This window comes from Neolamprologus multifasciatus, chromosome 20, assembly GCF_963576455.1.
Source record: "Neolamprologus multifasciatus chromosome 20, fNeoMul1.2, whole genome shotgun sequence".
Taxonomy (NCBI): domain Eukaryota; kingdom Metazoa; phylum Chordata; class Actinopteri; order Cichliformes; family Cichlidae; genus Neolamprologus; species Neolamprologus multifasciatus.
In genome coordinates this window covers 17,168,920-17,188,214 of record NC_140458.1, presented here as the reverse complement: position 1 = coordinate 17,188,214, position 19,295 = coordinate 17,168,920, and the positions used below count along the sequence as shown (strand labels likewise).

At 42.6% G+C, this 19,295-nt stretch overlaps 2 protein-coding genes across 3 annotated transcripts in view; one reads left to right on the top strand and one right to left on the bottom strand.

Moving 5' to 3' along the window:
• The window catches only part of mthfr (methylenetetrahydrofolate reductase (NAD(P)H)), a 34,787-nt gene extending 15,679 nt beyond the window's left edge, over nt 1-19,108 (bottom strand). Inside the window, exons 1-6 of one of the 2 annotated variants that reach the window (XM_085146727.1) lie at nt 18,954-19,108; nt 18,275-18,533; nt 17,335-17,573; nt 15,300-15,410; nt 15,033-15,226; nt 14,382-14,632 (exon numbers count right to left, since the gene is read on the bottom strand). In XM_085146727.1, the coding sequence (XP_085002853.1) occupies nt 14,382-14,632; nt 15,033-15,226; nt 15,300-15,410; nt 17,335-17,573; nt 18,275-18,519 (1,040 nt within the window). In that variant the 5' untranslated portion in view covers nt 18,520-18,533; nt 18,954-19,108. Of the gene's footprint in view, nt 1-14,381; nt 14,633-15,032; nt 15,227-15,299; nt 15,411-17,334; nt 17,574-18,274; nt 18,534-18,659; nt 18,815-18,953 lie in introns of those variants that run through there. The other variant, XM_085146728.1, reaches the window with a different exon arrangement.
• Nucleotides 1,183-3,708, top strand: LOC146494733 (uncharacterized). Its single transcript, XM_085146736.1, has 4 exons — nt 1,183-1,694; nt 1,833-2,084; nt 2,659-2,748; nt 2,921-3,708. Exons 1-4 carry the CDS (start codon nt 1,565-1,567, stop codon nt 3,178-3,180), a joined length of 732 nt encoding a protein of 243 aa, XP_085002862.1. The 5' UTR covers nt 1,183-1,564; the 3' UTR covers nt 3,181-3,708.
• Nucleotides 19,109-19,295: the final 187 nt, after the last annotated feature.

Below are 19,295 nucleotides of genomic sequence, written 5' to 3'. Positions count from 1 at the left end.
AGTTGTTGTAGACCCAGTCAATTTTTATGGTAACCAGAATCTAGACTTTGTTGAACCGTATGCAATATGAAGACAACATGTAGCATTTAAGGGACCAAGTAGAATTTGGATAAAAGTTATTGAATAGTGTTGAAATAAAATGACAGAATTGTGAAGGATTAAAATATTCCAGGAGCTCAACTTACTCCATCAGAACATGTTTCAATCGTGTTTTATGAACACAAAATGCACAGGTTTACTGAATATGAAAAGGTTGTGTTGATTTAACTCAGTTGTTTAAGTTTCTACCAAAGCAAAACATTTGTGTGCAATTAGTGTCCACTATTGAATCAAGTAAGTACAACATATTTTTTGTCAGTGCAAAAAGAAGTTACGGTACCTGTATGCCTACACAATATTGTCCCGGGACGGAGGAAAACTTTCTGGTGAAGTTTTGGTTGATTTTGGGTTTTGCTTAACACTAGGTTGATTTTATCAGTGAGGTTTGGATTGTTTTCTTTCTGTAAGAGAGAGAAAGATGGTTTTATGCTTGGACATGTTTGTAACGGGCCCCAGTATTTGTTATTATATGAGTATTTTATTGGTTACATTTGTTTTTGCTTTTGTTACAGTGCACTGAAATAAGAACATCTGAGAGGAGTGATCCACCGGTGGTGATATTTTGGTATTTTGTGAGTTCCTGATTTAACAAATCAGCTCTTTAATCCAGGCCTGAGAGATTGAACTTTAAAGCGCTATAAAATATTCTTACTGAAAACAGTGGCAAAGTATTTTTCTCCATAATTATAATGGGCTCTGGAGAAATTCACTTATATGGGACATTGATCACATGAGAAGTCCTGAGCCTAAAAGGATTGCAGCGAGTCAATCCAGTCCAAAAAACAAGGAACTGTTTTCCTTTAAAATGATGACGTCATCTTGCTGGTGATGGAGCCTCAAATAGGTTCCGTGTGAGACTCCATTATCAGCAATATCTGGTATGAATGTGTGTGAATGTATGCATGTGACTGGACTGTGATGGACTGACAACTAAAAGTTTTAACTGACTTGATACTGAGACAAAAACGGTACCGACTTTAGGATTAGTAAATGTCCACAAACAATTCACCCAGCCTGTAAAAGAAGGGTGGATGTTTTGTCTCGCTTTGTTTTGTTTTTGCAGGAGCAGAAGGATGACAGAGACTTACGGTGTGTTCACACCGAACGCGATGGACGCGAATAGAGCGTCAGGTTTACATGTAAAGTCAATGGAAAAGCGCGATGACGCGCGATTGCGGGTCCCGCGAAAATTCGGAAGCAGATTTGCGTCGCGAAAACGCCAAAACTCGTGAAACGCGCGTCAGTGTAGCGCGTCTGGCGCGTTTGACTCGCGAATAAAACCACGCGCGTGAGTTTTTGTGTTGCATTTTGTGCATACGCGCGTTTCGCGTCTACCGCTCGAGTTGGAAAAATCTGAACTCCAGCGTCAAATCGCGCCGCGACAACCAATCAGGAGCCTGGTGACGTGGCTCTGACCTAGGTCAAAGGGGCAGATCCAGCCAAAGCCGTTCATTCTTCATTCAGTATGGAGGAAAAGCTAATCAGTGCCGTGGCTAATCACCCGGAGCTATACGATGCTAGCTACTACTTTTACCGAGACAGGAATAAAAAGGACCTAGCTTGGAGACACATAAGTGAGGAGATCGGGCAACCTGGTAAGTTCATTCCTTCTTTTTAATTTTCAGACTGACCCGATGAACCCGCGCAAAAGCTAGCAAGCCCGCCTACTGTCCCGCTATTTTCCCACTGATGTACAAATACCTTTCCGCTAACAAGATAATGCGTTTATTCAGAGGACATCTGCAGGAGAAAGTGGAAGAGCCTCAGGGACACTTATAATAAGGAGAAGAAGACAGAGAAGGAGAAGAGGAGTGGGTCTGCAGCAGGATCGGGGAGAAGATGGAAGTTCTTCGCGGTCATGGGGTTTCTGGACCCCTTCCTCACCCCGCGGGAGACTAGCGGTAATATGGTGCGGACCGTGGAGAACTTCTCCCCCGAGGACCAGGGACAGCCCGAAGAGGCAGCAGGGGAGTGTCAGTCAGAAGGTATGTTTACATTGAGTTAATGTAGGCAGTTAATTTATGCGTGTTGTCATACAGGAACATATTTTGTTTATTAATAAACAGTATACAGTAGTCCCGCTGTTCATCCGTCACTGCCTCGCCTTTTCGCTGATTTTTTTTATTGCACCGTACAGCTTTCAACAATGCGCATTGCATTCTGCAGCCCAAATGACAAATCTCCTCCATGTCGTGTCTCCTGCGCTTGCCAAACTTATCATGTTTGGTTTTGATAACCATCACGTCCAATAGAAAAAAACAGCACAAAAACACTCATAACTATGAGCCTCATTCGGAAATACACACCTGCACCGGGAGCAAAAAAGGCGCACAAAAGTGGCGCCGCAGACGGAGAAAAAGCGCGGCATAATACTTTTACGTTTTAAAATCGACAAAGGTTTTCACTTTGAGAATCAACTTGTGAGAACTGTGACTACTGTTCATGTGCTGCAATAAATGAGAGACCACTGTATATAATAATAATAATAAGTATATAATAATATAATATTCTCTATGACTATTGTCTTCAACCTGTTAACATCTAATATTGTCTTGATAGAGTCAAGTAATCATGCAGCAGAGTCCTCAGCTGTCTCTTCTCCTGGCTCCCCAGTCCCTGGTCCCTCAGCTCCTGCTGCTGCACCCACAGGTATGAACATCAAGCACTGACAGCTTTTTACTTGCTTGAATTCCCTTGTGATCACCTTTACTAAATATCTACAACCAATCTGTTTATATCATGTTTTTTTTTCAATTTTGAAAATGAAAATCTAGTAGCAGCCTTCTCATTACTTTGTGTTGTTTTGTGCTGTGTTTTACAGGCCCACAGAGGAGGACAGCTCGAAGGCGGGCGAGGGACGGGTCCCAGGACGGTCCATCGGCGGTGGAGCTGGCCATCCTGGAGTCCCTAAAGAGGCCACGCCCGTCTCCAACTGAACATTTCCTCCTCGGCCTTGTTCCTGCTCTGGAGAGCATGCCGCCTCAGACACGAGAATTCGTGAAATTTCAAATTTATAAATTAGTTTTTGAAAACAGCACAGCTGTGTTAAATTTGGAAACATTGGACCCTAATGATCAGTAGTTTTCTGATGAGGCAGCAGCTCTCCAGGGCAGAAACAATGTTCTTATTTTTCTCCTCCTTCTCCCTGAGGCTCTTCCACTCCAAGCTGGGTCCTTTTTATTCCTGTCTCTCTGTAAATAGTTACATTTCATATATTTATGATAAATGTTTTTGTTAATGAATTTATATTTTTTCAAATAAACATTTATAATGACAAAATGTCTCTGTTCTACTACACAGCAAATATTGGCACCCGACTTGACACAAGTAGAATTTATTTCATATTATACTAATGACAAAACATACTAATACAGTGGGATGCAAAAGTTTGGGCAACATTGTGAAAAGTAATTATTTTCTTGTACAAATCATTGGTTGTCACAATAAAAATAGTCAAATATATCATATAGGAGACACACACAGTGATATTTGAGAAGTGAAATGCAGTTTACAGAAAGTGTGCAATAACTGTTTAAATCAAGCAGGTGCATAAATTGGCAACACAAAAAAAGAGAAATGAAGCCTGGAAGTAAATATTTAGTGTATATCAATGTGTGTCTCCTATATGATATATGTAAGTGACATTTTTCATTGTAACAGTGATTCATACAGGAAAATAATGACTATTAATAAGGTTGCCCAAACTTTTGCACCACACTGTATATAGGAACATAGTGAAGACAAGTTATTTAAGAGAGTAAAAAGAGGTTAGTTTATTTTGGAGTAGAGCTCCATTTATTAAGAAAAATTTAAAAAGACAGGAACACTCTTTAGAGGTTTGTGGGTGGCTCTTAAAAGAGCCGTTGTGGGGAAGTCACTCGGACTTCAAACAGGCTACTCCTTTGGTTGCCAAGACACAGCTCCCTCCACCGAGAAGTGAGCCATGAATTTCTCCCTCACCAGGACAGCCTCTCTGGAGGAGTTGTTTGCTGGCAAGGAACCTGGACAAAATTGTTTAAAATGAGTATTATGTGTACTGCAGTTACAAAATACATTATTGAAATTACAAAATTACAAATTGCAAAACATAAATCTTACATAAAACATTTTGTAATTATAAGGATAATTACATGATATATATTAGATATAATCTAAAACAGTCTGCGGTGATTATATACAAATATTCAACTATCCCAGAATTAAACCAGGTCTAAATAAAAAGGAGTGAGTATCACTACAAAGGTTAACTCAGTGGTCCTAATGCTACAGTTTGATATCAGCAAACACCGAGCGCATACATTGATATGACACCACAGCCATGCTATCATTCAAACACTGATAACAGCATAAATCGAATTAAATCGGGACTTGATGAGACCTTCTGAGTATCACTAGAAATATTATAAACAGTCGTCTCCGTACCACAGTTTGCTATCAGTAAAAACCGAGAGCATTCACTGTTAGCATAGCACGTCCATGTTAGCAGTGTATAAATGGATGGTTTAGCATGTATTAGCACAGGTATCAATAAAGGACTACCGTATTAAATACTTTTACTAACCTCAGGCAGATGGACAGGCGCTCTGCAGGTGGGATTGAGCGCCTGTAATTGGTGTCTAGGCGGGCGATTCTGGGACCGACCCGGGGAAGCAGGTCCTCAAACTGGCCGAGTGAAAGACGGTGATGTCGCTGGAATCGGCCGTCATCCAGGCGCAGCTCCTGGAGCAAATGGTGAAACTCACCAAACTGCTCATGCCTCTGGAGGACCTGATGGACCCAGGTAGGGCGAGGGCGTCTTTTACGCCGCTGCTCTGCTCTCCACAGTACATAGAGAAGGGAGACTCTCTCTTCAAGCGCTAACTCGACAGCTGCCATCTTGCAAAGATACCGGTCTGGCACAACTTCCTCCCACATCCCTCCCACATTTCCGGTTCACGCGCGTCAAAATATCATATTTTGAAGCGCGATGGATTTTTCTTGGACACGCGTTGAGACGCGAATGTGCACGCGTCAAATTAGGGGCGTTTGGGGCGTTTTTGTTCGCGTCCATCGCGTTCGGTGTGAACACACCGTAAGGGGGGAGGCTGTAGCTTCACATGAGTGTGAACTGCAGACTTAACCCTTTGGTTGCTAATTTTGAGTTACTGATGTTTGCATTAAAAAAAATTGTGTTTTATTAGCTGTGTTTCGATTAACGTATCACATTATATTGTTGGGAATGTTAAATGCTAAAGTGAAGAAAAGCTTTGATTTCACTCATGATTGAACATGTTATTATTAACTATAGCAGGCCACTGTAAAGAGTCAATTAACTTTTATAGAGGAAAAAAGCAAAAAAAGACTTCTATTGATGTCTGTGAATAACAGGGAATGAAAGACTTGTCACATTCAAAATAGAGATATGTAATGACTAGGGGTGCAACGATACTCGTATCGATATCGAACCGTTCGATACAGTGCTTTCGGTTCGGTACGCATATGTATCGAACGATACAACATTTTTAATTTATTTTATCAACTTTCCTTCTGACGGTGCTGTCTGTGTTGAGCGCTCAGTGGATCTGCGCTCGACAGTGCAGCCTAGGCGGAGTAGTCAAACACAGATTCACTGAGCGCAGGGCAAGCTAGCTAGACAGAAGTTAAGCTCGTTGCAACATGGCAAATTGAACCTCCCCCACCCTCATTCAGATCTGGCGTTTGGAACTATTTTGGTTTTCATGTGACGTATGACCCTGAAGGTAAGCGTGTCATGGACAAAAGTAAAACAGTATGTTGGATGTGCCAGCAATGCTCAATTGGTGGGAACTAGTGTGTTAGCGCAGTTAGCTCGTTAATGTGTTGACGTCTTCCAGCCCCACTCATGAGGCGATCCGCGGTAGCTCGTTAACGGAGATTTGCCGTGTTGTGACCTTAACGTCATTTCAGATTAACGCTGACAGCACTAGTGGGAACACAACCAATATGACTGCACATTTACTCCGACATCATCCTAGTGCAAAGACAAGTGGAAGCAGACAAAAACAAGCACGCATGCTACAAACTTTACCCGAGTCATTTAGACAGCCGTTAGCACATGATTCTCCTTATGGGGACCTGATATGTTTAATATGCTGCTGAGAATATAGCCCAGAAGAAGCGTATAGTATAGCTTTTATTTTGGAAAGAGACATTTCTCCATAATAAACTCTCTTTTCCAAAGATGAGTGATTCCTCAATCAGATACAGGGCTCGCAAAATCGCTAGCCCGACGTCCTGGGGCTTTTTTCCAGTCGGGCTACCAAAATCTATCTCTGCCCTGCCCGTCGGCCTATCGTAGGAAGGAAAAATATATGTCAATGCTTTTGCATTCTTTCGGAAATGTAGCTGGGTAATTATGTCATTGGCATCGGCCACTGTCAATATGTGACATACTGAAATCACGTTTGAATTTGCGCTTGTTTTTTGCTTTCACTTTGCAATCGCGTGAACTGTGTATAGAGAGCGACAGTACTGATTGGTGAGTGATGATAATTTGCGCACCAATTCCTCTGACATCGTCTTATCAATCGTTAGCTTACTATGCAAACATGACAAGTGAAATCTCCTGCAGCTTAAACATGTGAGAGGTTGATCGCGCAGAGAATCGCTGAGCGTTATGTTAGTGCGTGTGTAAAAGCAGCAGGATATATATTTTAGTTCTGCTGAGCCAAATAAGACAGGTCAGGGTGAAGAAGTGACAAAACGGAAAGGTTATGACAAATCAGACTATAAGGCAAAAAGAAAGTGCAGCTTTATGGTTTCATGGACAAAAGAATTTCTGTGGCTGCAATATGACGAGCTAAATAACCAGGGCTGCACATAAGTGGTCCGCAGGTGCGCATTCGCTGTCAAAATAAAAACCCGCACAAGATAAGAAGTTGCAACGCGTGTTTGCGTACATAAGATTTTCAGGAGGAGGACAGACATTTGTTTAGAACTCTTAAAGATGTCGAAGAAGCTCCTTTAAGCAATTACTGTGATGTTCCTCCACCTCCAAAGAAATGTCAGAAGGAGTCCGAACCACAAAATGAGCGTGTATTCTCGGAAAAGTGGTTGCAGGAGGTGAGCTGGCTTCAAACAAATGATGAACGCACAGAGATGTGGTGCAGAATGTGCCGTGAAAATTTAATAAATGACAAATTAATAAAAAGGCATGAACATTTTTTTTGTATCGAAAAAATATCGAACCGTGACACCAAAGTATCGAACCGAACCGAACCGTGAATTTTGTTGTATCGTTGCATCCCTAGTAATGACAAACACTGGCCCATGTCATTTAGGTTCTCCATTGAAATAGTCAATAATTTAGAAAAGTAGGATAGAACCGACAGGGGCATGTGCTGAGATGTGGTGCTGCACAAGAACAAGAGCAAAATAAAGAAAAATTATTGTGTTTAGCTTTGATAAATTAAAATTAAAATGTACCATTACACTCAGAGGATCAATATGAAATTCAATATATGCTAATTTTGTATGAAGTACATGACTGATAACTGTTCTGTCCTGAGCTTTTGTTTTTACAGCACCCACTTGACCACACCAACAGTTTCTCGCCACCAAAAGGGGGTACTTGCAAAGAATATGGAGGAATATCATCAGAAGTGGGAAAGGTAAGCCCCGATGGGGGTGATAACATCATTAATTTCACGTATGGTCAAATTCTTAAAACTTGACCCCTAACATGAAAAATTCTTCAAACATTTAGAGACAGAGTGGAGTTCTAGATAAACATAATGCAGCAAACCACAGAAGGATGGAGTGTTGGAATCAATAAGATGATGAAAAAACATGCAGGAAAAATGTTGATCATGTTGATTATGTTTATTCCAGTGTGCAGAGATTGGCTAATCTGACCAGGAAATGTTATAAATGGATTGTCGGAACAGTCAGCGTTAAAGTCACCTTTGACAGTCCAGACTAAGATGGCGTTGGACATCTTCAGGGCGGAAAAGGGTTGGTGTGACCAAGGTGTGGTTTGGCTTGTTGTATGTATATTTCAAGATGATATGGCTCTGGATGGACCAGTTACCAGGGCATGGAAGGAGGACAGACTCATTAAAGGAGGAGAAGGAATTTTCTGGCGTTGAAGATCCTCTGGGTGAGTGGTTGACTCAAAGCATGCATAAAATAAAAGCTGTCGTTTGTTATTGATTGGTAATAGATTGATAATTGGCCACATTTACAGCTGTATTGACTTGTTGTGGACGTAGTCTACTTCATGTTTAAACACTCTAATTAGCAGATTGAAAATAGTGACAGTAAAGGAAGAATATGCAGCACCACCCTGTCAAATGCCAGTGCCGGTGGGGCTCAGTGATGAATCAGGTGAGCTGGATTCATGGCTGAATTAAAACATAGATGCCTCTGCTGTGGTCAGTGAGGGAAAAACAGAGGGAAATAAAATTGAAAAGAGGCATTTATAAACGTTTATGTGTGAAGTTTATAAACGGGATAAAAAGGGGGTGTTTTACTGTTATTTTAGCATCAGCATTATTGTTACATCAGAATCATATAACAAGCATTGCATTAAACATTTATTGAAGCTATTGACATATTAACATTTGTATCACAGTGATTGTTATGACCTCATGTTAATCTTCTATTTACAGGTGTCAAAAGTAGTCAACAAGTTTATGTTGAAGTGAAGTTCATATTAATACAGGTTTTGTTTGTAGACGATTGTGAAGACGCAGGCTCTGGGCGGAGCCAGGAGTTGAACAGATCTAACATGACAATTAAATTGATTTCATTCCCTAACACAGGATAACAAGACCGGAGCAACGACACTGGATAGGAGAAAGTCTGATACTTTCTAAGAAATGAGGTCACTAACCTTTTCTTTTAATTTTCTAGCTCCGTTGAATTGACACATGTTAGAATTAGAAATGGCTAATTTGTTTTTGATGTCTTTTATTAGAATGAGTGGTTTTAATCATTTTCATACATACCTTGCAAATGTGCTTATAATGAGTTGGCACTCGGTCTTTTGAAGGTCATAAGCTTCGTTCGGCGATAGTCCGGACTGATAAAGTGTAGGAAATGCCAGTGCAGCGGGCGAAATGCAAACACGCTTACACACACATACACTAAATTAGGATAAGTCATTGGGACATTCTGAATGTTCTAAACCAATTCTGAACCACCAAAAGATCAGTAGACAACAACATTAGATTGTTAGAGCTAGGAAGAGAGGTGTTTTGGTTTTCTGTCTCTTACAGACAAAGGAACAGACACCAGACGAGGTCACAGATATACGAGGATCCTTCGCAGCAGAGACAGACACGGTGACTGCGGAAACATCAACTGGGTTCAAGGGTCATGGCATTTTGGGCTCCAGCTAGTCACCTCAAAAGGATGGATCCCATAAACACAGCAATAACCAAGAAGGGGTTGGCAGAAATCCAGGAACACCAGACCAACGAGGTTCGGTCAAAAGGGGGACACGTTTCTGTTCCTTTTTCTGGGGAACACAGCTGTGACCCCAGAATACACAGATCATTGTTTGAAATCGGGGCAGAATAATCCCCTGATCTGTGCAACGACTGAAGGGTTGTCTAACCCCTGAGGTTGAAGGAAGAAGAGCAGAGGATCACCCGACTGGAAGACACTGGTGCCTACAGCAATAAAATAAAGGTTAAAAGCTCCTCGGACAGAGGTTCTAGTCTGAGTACGTTTGGAGGGTATAAGATAGCACCGAAATAAAGCTGTGGGAGAATCATCTGTACCTACTATTGTTGTTGTAATAATAGTTTTTCTTGCATCTGAACTGCGCAAACATAGAGGTCATGTGACATATGGTTCACCCAACAGGGGGACAAAGGGCCTCTGGAGTAAGAAGAAATGAACCCGGCAACACTGGATTGCAGGGTGTAAGTGAGCTCTTTAAGTCTAAAGAGCTCATCAGGGGGAATTGTCGGATTATAATATTATTTTATGCCATGTTAGACCCCTAATTAAAGATTGTGAATTATTATGTAGTTTTAGTTTGCATTATGCTCCTGAATTAGAAGAAGGTGATAACTATTACATTTGTTAAACTGATTTGCATTACATTAGACTGCTGATTTATTGTGAATGAATGATATTGTTTTATGATGCATTATACTGCTGAGTTATAAGAAATACTGTTTGCAGAAAGTCATCGCCTTATTTGTCTGGTTAGAAGAGAACAGAGCATACTGCCCCATCTCAGCAGGAGCAGATAAACAGGGAGCCAAGGTCGTAGCTTAGGCGCTGTGTGAGAGAAAGAATGTGAATGTTTAGGCTTTTATGATTAGGTGGGGGCCACTAGAGGCTATAAGAGTTTGATCAAGGCTCCACCATTTTGAGATCTGATGCTGTCTGCTGTATGGTGTCCATCTCCCACGCGTGTGTTCATTAAATCATCGTTTGACTTGACCCGGCCGGACCAGTGTGGTTATTTTTGGTTTTCCTCTTGTATCCATCCCCAATATTTGAATCCGTAACACTGTTAAAAGGGAGTTTTTCCTTCCCACTGTCGCCAAAGTGCTTGGGGGTCATTTCATTGTTGGGTTTTTCTCTGTATGTATTATTGTAGGGTCTACCTTACAATATAAAGCACCTTGAAGCGACTGTTGCTGTGATTTGGTGCTATATAAATAAAACTGAATTGAATTGGTGAACACTGAGGAACCCAGCATGCCATAATCATCATTTTACGTGACTGGAGGCCTCTCACATAAATCATCACTTCAAACAGATGACATCATCTTACACGGTACAAACGCCGTCTCTGCAATTCTCAACACACTAACTCGATTTGGGAAACTCTCAGGACACAAAATTAATTTTAGTATATTATTATTATTTATTTATTATATTACAGGCCCAAACGTGTCATATCGCATAAACGAGGATCTGTCTGACAGAGGTGAAGTATGGCTGCGAGTCGAAAAGGCAAGACAGTAATGTGCTTTGGGGAGTCTATCACCATATCCTCTCATTATCCCCACATGGTCAGGGTTTGATTTCCAGTCTTTAAATGAGGTGCTAATAACACACAAACTACAGATCCCATAATGCAGGGCTGCAGCCTTCTTGCCGAACGCTAGGCTATCTGGGAACAATCCCGAATCAATCAAGTCAAACTTCTGTTATTGCAAAGCTAGCCCCTCACAATGGCGAAGCGAAAAGTTGATTCTGAAAGCAGAACCTTTCAGCACCGGTGGGAGGCTGAATATATTTTTACAGACATTTCTGGTAAACCCGTGTGTCTTATTAGTGGAGCTAATGTGGCTGTAATTAAGGAATTTAATTTAAGACGGCACTACGAGACAAAACATCAGGATTAGCTGAAAAACCTAAATGCAGAAACTACAGAAGGTAGAAGAGCTAAAGAAGAATCTAACATTTTAGCAGACGCAAAATCACAAAGTGAAGCTGTTGTGAAAGCAAGTTTTATTGTAGCAGAGGAGAAAGCCAAATCAGCCCGGTACCACTCTGAAGAGCTGCATGATGAAGCTGTGCAATGTCTTGTGTCCAGACAAAACGCAGATTTTGGCAAATGTGAGCCTGAGCAGAAACGTATGTCAAAGTGTAACCGACATGAAACTGCCCTGGGACAAACAACAGATGGAGCGCCGGTGTCGTCAGCAGGATGCGAGTAACAATGCAGGAGAACTGTACCGGTGAGTTAACAGCATACTGCATCACACACCAGGAAACGCTGTGTGGTAAAGTCCTAAAAATGGAGCATGTAATGATCACCGTAACGCAAACCGTAAATTTGATCTGAGCTAAAGGTTTAAATCAACGTCAATTTCAGTCTTTTATGTGGGAAATAGATTCAGAGTTTGCTGACATTCCTTATCATACAGAGGTCCGTTGGCTGAGTTGGGGAAAAATTCTCAATAGAGTTTTTGAGCTCAGCAAGGAAATCTGTCAGTTCATGGACATGGCATGTATGATGCAGTGAAGGCATTTCAAGTGAGGCTGTCACAAACGCACCAGTGCAACCTGCCTCACTTTCCCTGTTGCCAAGTAATGTTGAACCAAGTCAGCGCACTTTGCTGATAAAGTCACCAAAGCGCACGCCCGGCGCTTTGGTGACTTTGAAGCACAAAAAGAGAATTTTGAGATGCTTCGCAACTTATTTATGTGGAAACTGCACCTGTGCAGATTCAGATGGAGCTGCAGTGTAATGGTACACTCAAGGCAAAGTACGACACTGAATGTCCCGCACAGTTTATTAGTTCCATTCCTGAAGCAATGCCCCAGCTCCGTCTACATGTGGCTCGAACCTTGTATAAGCTTTCATTTATTTTTTCTGGGGTTTTTGGCAGCATGTTCATATTTCTAACTTTCATGATTTTGACAGAATATTTTTATGAAGAGCAAAATATTTAAAGTTAAAGTTTTTTTTTTTTAAAGTTTATTTATTCTGGAATTATATTCCTGTCTGTTTTTATTCATATTTATGTTTAAAAAAACATTGTTTAAGTGTGTTCAATAAATGTTTATCTTGTTTGGCCTGTGACCTAAAGTGTGCCTTGAGTTTGACACCCCTGCTTTACAGGATGTTAGGAGATCAACATGGGAGGGGAAATAGCAGACAATAACTGGGAGATCATGTTAAAAATCAGTATTCGTTTTTTGTTTTCACTCTTTGCTGCAAAGCAATTTAAGACTATTTTTCTCCCTCTGTTACAAAATCAATCAAAATGGATTATATCATCTATAGTCTATCCATCCATCCATTCGCTTCCGCCTATCCTTTTCAGGGTCGCTGGAGCCTATCCCAGCTGTCATAGGGCGAGAGGCGGGGTACACCCTGGACAGGTCGTCAGTCTGTCGCAGGGCTAAAACATGGAGACAGACAACCATTCGCACTCACATTCACACCTAGTGGCAATTTGGATTATCCAATCAACCTATCCCCACAAGCTGCATGTCTTTGGACGGTGGGAGGAAGCCGGAGTACCCGGAGAGAACCCACACAAACACGGGGAGAACATGCAAACTCCGCACAGAAAGACCCTGGCCTGATGGTGGAATTGAACTCAGGATCTTCTTGCTGTGTGGCAACAGCGCTAACCACCGTGCCGCCCATCTATAGTCTAATTATTTTAAATTTTCCTCGTGACTTCTGTTGATCATTTGTTGCGAGGTGGCCTCAAAAGTCTTAAAAAGTGCCAATAAATTCATTTTATCAAATCAAATCCACACAATCAAGCATGACTCTTTTCCCAGCAGCTGTCCCAGTCAGCTAACTTGAATGTGCTGTTTCACAGTGTGTCATTTGTTTTTAAATCAGGTTCAAGCTCAGCTGTCAAAGCTGGAAGTGACATCACCCCACAGGCTGTTCCAGCACCAACACTGGAAAAGAAGGAAATGTTTTGTTTCTTAGGAAGGTGAAACTATCCATGTACAGTCTAGTACAGTGCTTGGTGTTTGCCCTTACACAGCAGCACAGTGATGGACAAAGCCTGCTCAGGGGACTGCTGATGGTTTATTTAGCGAGTCAGACACACACATGGCTGCACAGATGCCAAGTCTGACTAGTGTTTATGAGCACTGCGGCCATTTTGGATGGTGACTCAGGGATTATCGGACTTCTCCAACTTTCTCAGTTGGAAGTTTGACTTAAGGAGACATTGAAGTTGACAAATCCAACTGGGAAATCTGAAATTCCCACTTCCAACTTCAAATGGAACACTTCACAGCTCTGCAGCGCTCTACTCTGTTCCTGTGATAGAGTATAAGGGTCACATTAAGAAAACTGTGCGGTTAATTAATATATCCTTAGTATCCTTATTTTCTTATTATATTGTTTTATGTACTTTAATAATGAAGGTTTGTAGAGCAAGGCCACTTTTGACTCATAAACTAAGTGCTCAGCCAGACTGAAAACAGGAAGTGTAGAGCTGTACAGTATATTAATAAATACAGGAAGCCAGACAGAAAAGAGGAACTTTGCCATATAAGCAATGGTTGTATTGAAACTGTGACGTGTAAAGTACCGGTACCAAAATAATACCTATATGAGACACAGTTTATGACTCTAATGTTAGAGATCCTGCAACTGGCATTTTGGGCTGTGCAGGGGTCTCTCTCTTCCGGAAGATGATTGAATAAAAAGAAATATAAATGTTTTAACACACTATGAGTCTGTTTTCTCTGTTCTATCATGGGGACAAAAGAATCGGGGTTAATATTGTGTGGAGATGGTTAACGAAACTACATTTTCTTATTAAACTCGACTGAATCTCACTTTTGCTCAAAGCACTGGTGTTTGATTGACTAACCTGGGGTCTTCTATCCACAGGCCCAGCTGTCGAAGCACCTCCATGGTCGCAACTTCACGGTTCAGCGTGTAAAAGTGGACACCTGGCACCTTGCCACTGTCCAGCAGCACACGGCACATCTCCACTGCTTGCTGTATCCCATAATTACGGATAGCAGCATCGTTGTCTTTGATAGGCTCGATGACTTGGGTGATCTCCTCTGGGACCTCAAGCTTGGAGAGCTTGACAAGCTGACGCAGAGACTGGTAACCCTGAACAACATGAACACACGAAAGTTGAGATCCACTCCTGTGCAGCTCTAACAGAACGTACTGTTATCCAGCAGCTTTACGTGTGGTCAGGTCGCCCTGCTGTCACTGTGAGACTGCTAATGCTACAATGTCTGTCTGAAACATTAGCTCCATCGAGCCGTCGTTCCCTGTGTGGAAGGCAAAAGGGAAATCTGGACCATGACGAGTACATTTAACACTCTTTAGTATCACTGCAACCAGCTACCCCTTTGACTTCTCCATGGTTCAGATGACGAAAGAGGAAAGCACAATCACAGGGAGTGTAAAGAGTAACAGAACACAACACTATCACTTCAAAGAGGAGAAAATTGCTTTGAAGATAAAGATAAGAGGATTCCTGTTCCTAGAAGAACTTAGTTACCTGAATGGGGAAGATTCCTGGTAAGATGGGACATGTGATGCCAATGGCTCTGCAATCATCCAGGAACTTGAGGAAAGTGTCGGGCCTGAAGAACAGCTGGGTGATGACAAAGTCTGCTCCAGCATCCACCTTCTCCTTCAGGTGCCTGAGATCAGCTTCATAGCTCTCTGCTTCAGGGTGGCCTGTGGGGTAGCCTGGACACACACATTTAAATTATCAACGATCCACTCAAACTGCATCCTGCTGACCTCGACGGTGAGAACATACCAGCGACGCAGATGTCAAAGTAGTCATCAAACTCTGAGCGGATATGTTTGACAAGGTCGATGGCATAGTTGAAACCGTCCTCCTCTTCCTCCCAATCTTCTCCTACTGGGTCTGTGAAGATATTTGGCACACGCCTAAGGTTTAAAAACATGCACAGCTGGATGAGACAGGTCGCATCCTTGTACAACAAACTCGATGAGCTTTGAGCGCCGATTAAAACAAAGAGGGAGATCAATTAGTTTGTATGAATCGGGGAAAGTGCAGCTGAATCGAGGGCATGTTACGGTGAAGGAACGTCTCAACAGATAGGGAAGCATTAGCAGTGGGAGTGCATCGATTTTAATTGCCAAAGAAAATCTCGTCCATCAGTGATGAGATTGTTGACATTCAGCCATCAGCTGATTCAGATGTAGCGTGTGACATCACTCGCTGCATGTAGCATGCCTGCTAACGCAGCATTTAAGTGCTTTTATGGTTGTGACCGATGATTTTAACAAAGTGTCACAGAACATTACAAACAGGACATAAACTGTCCGCCTCTGCAGAGCACTGCTCGTGCATGCGGGGCTGTGTTAACAGTCCATTGTAACGTCTTGATGCATGTTCAGTCATCCAGGTAAAGAAATCCCAAAAGTTGATTCTGTTCATCTGGACGTTTTCAGTGGGAGAAACGTGTCGTCACTCATCCAAGTGACTTCTTCAGTCTCAGCTGACTGCAGGTTTCCAACCTTATAAACATAATGATCATTTGCCTGAACTGAAACTGAACTGTTCCACTGACGGAACAATGGGCTGGGAGGTCAGTTCCTTAATCATAGTTATGCAAATTCTCATGACCATTGATCAGCAACCATCAGGCCAGGACTCTGCAGTCTTTTTACACCTACAGGCCAGTGGACACTCTTTCAATGATGAGGATGAACACATCTTGGACAGGGAGGAACGCTGGTTTGAGGGCGGAGTCAAGGAGGCCATTTACGTGAAAAGGGAAAGACCATCTCTGAATGGAGGAGAGGGCCTAAGGGTACATCTGTCACCATCTTACAATGTTGTGATTGCAGCCAATCCACAACTCTCTGTGAATGGTACTCATGGCCACTGATCAGTGGCTGTTGATCAATGGTCATGAGAATTTGCATAACTATGATTAAGGAACTGACCTCACAGCCCATTGTTCCTTCAGTGGGCTGGTTTCAGTCATTATGCAAATGTACTGTTTATAAGATTTGGGGAAACCTGCAGTCAGCTGAGACTGAAGAAGTCACCTGGATGAGTGACGAAACGTTTCTCCCACTGAAAACGTCCAGATGAACAGAATCAGTGTTTGGAGGGTCCACTGTAACCCACGCCAGTGTGGAGAACACAGTCCACTGTTACACCGAGCAACTTCACGTCACCTCACATTTGTCTTTACTACATTTTTTAAGCCATTCGAAATCATGCTGCTTGTTGATTTTCAAATATTTTTCTTTCTTGCAGTAAGACCAAAGTAAAGGTAAAAGTAGGTCTGACATTGTGTTTCTAATTCTTGTCTCAGAAGCTGAATGTGATCTGGAATATTTCAGAGCACAAACGCTGCAGCAGGATGTCTCCATCAGGTTTTACATTTGCAGTTTCTTTTGTTTTGTTTTTTTAAATAAACTGTACATCCTGTGAGATTTAGTACATCACAGGCTGTACAGAAATGATTCCATTAATAATCCATTTAATTTACGAGTACGAGTGTTGTTGGCGTGCTGCTGTGTGAAGACATGATAAAAATACTCGACAGCCAGTGCTACCCTTCAGTGGGTACGCCTCTCTAAATCCCACATCCTCTTGTTCTCGAGTTATTGCAGTCACAGGATGACAATGCCCCATCAACCTTTATGGCTGCTGAGCTGCTGCAGCTCAGGAAGTATAGCGGATCATCTAATGACTGAAAGGTTGATGGTTTGATCCCTGGCTCATACTAACCCCAAGCTGCTCTCCGGTTTATCTGTTGGAGCGTAAATGTTAAACAGAAGAGTGCTGGTATGGCTACCATCAGCATTACCTCCTCTTAGTGCCATGATATTCTTCAGGCCCAGGTGCTTTGCTTTGGCCAAGTAGCCAGTGATTTTCTCTTTGCTTTGATTGCAGCAGGTTAGGTGGAGGATGCTCTCCAGGCCACAATAGTTGACAGCTGTGCTAGCAATCATCATGGATGAAGTTTCCTTGTCTGAACCTGGGTCGCCTGCTGGGTGCCAGGTAATGTCGATGAACAGGGGCCCACCAGAGCCCATACGGTCAAACCTGTAGAAAAAACACAAAGGCACACTCAAACCAGGGGTGGGAGTGAGGTAATAAAGATGAACACATACATAACAACTACAATCTGGACGTGAGGGCTGGGAGCCAAACCGGAACACGTTTTCCCAGATGGGCTCAGTCAGGTGTTTTCAGTTTTGCAGATAAGATCATAGTGTGTACAGTGTTATGTTTCATTAAGCTTTTATTGTCATACATTTGAGGATGTCTGCTGTGGAAAATTCATATCAATGTTTGTACTTTTTTGGTGGATTGTTCATTAGTCTGTGTTGGTCTGCCTGTTGGGTTTATTATTCTACCAAGAACTGGATGTGCTCCAACAGTGAAGCACAGTTCCCTGGATACATCTCAGAGAGATCCCATACTTCATAACAGAACAGCTGTCAAATTGCAACCTTCTGTTGATTTTGCTCATAAAAAGGATTTTTGTGATTAAGTTAAAGAAGGCGTGAAAAGGTCCCAATCGTGAAATCTGTCAATTTTATAAGCATTAGAATAAACATCCTAAGGCAGTGGATGCTGCCTGTGGACCAAAACATGAGTTAAAAAAAAAAAAAAAAAGTAGGACAGAACACCATCATGACTTTTTGGGATATGTTACTGCCAGACTCTGTCACTTCTACTGGTTAACCCAGGCTCTGACAGGGACGTTTCATTCTTGATGCGTCCCGTTTAAGTTCACATACCGTGATATGAGGTTAACAGCCCCACTGGCTGTGCGTGGAGGGAAGAACTCCAACGAGAACCAGCGGTCTCCGGACTCCATCCTTCTGCGCATCTTGTCCCGCAATCTGTCCGACCGGTAAGCATCCAGCACCGGCGTGGAGCACCGGGAGCTCTCCTTGGAGCTGTCCCCGCCGCTGTTGCTGGCCCCGCTGGAGTCGCTCTTGCACTGGCAGGTGCCATCCCCTCGCTGAACCTGGTTCACCATGACTGTAACTTACACTGGGAAGAAGAACAGATACGGCGGTGTGTTCAGATTTAATGTTGCCTGCATGAGAAAACGTGTGAAAGCACAACTTTAGCTAAATGTTCTCCACATCCCGGATATAACAGCTGTTTCGGATTTACCACTATAGCAGGCAGCACGGCACTCACACACGCTACATTCTACCTCTGACCCTTTACATCACGGGTTAATTATGGCCTGACTGAATGGTGACCGACGGTTGTGATAACGTCGGTTGCCTAACAGCGACGCGAGTGGCTCGTTATAGCTCTTAAGCTAGCCGTCCGGGCTCAGCACGTGCTCAGGCTGCATTCACACGTAAACGCAGAATCGACACATCGAGTCAACCGAGTGCGCCTAACGCCATCGCGCTGGACTGATTTACGCTGGTGACATGGGCAGATAGTTTATACCACCTCCTCGGTCCTGCTGCCTTTATGCCCCTGAGCTCCCATTCGTCCACAGCCACAAAAATAAGCACTGCTACAGCTGCAGCGAACTTTACGCTAAACTGCTTCCTCTTTGGAGTTTTCCAACAGTTTGCATCCTTTACAGTTGCAATACTGCCCCCTTCTGTTCTTAGTGCTCATTCTCCAAATGGTCTGCAACACAAAGCGCTCTTCTGAATCAGCAATCTGCTACACGATTTGGTCTTTCGTGTAATTATCAGCTTTATGTTGATCTTTCCAGATTCTGCTGCCTCCTTTTGGTTGAATCCCATCCTCCTCCTCTGACGCACAAACTCTCCACATGTCCTC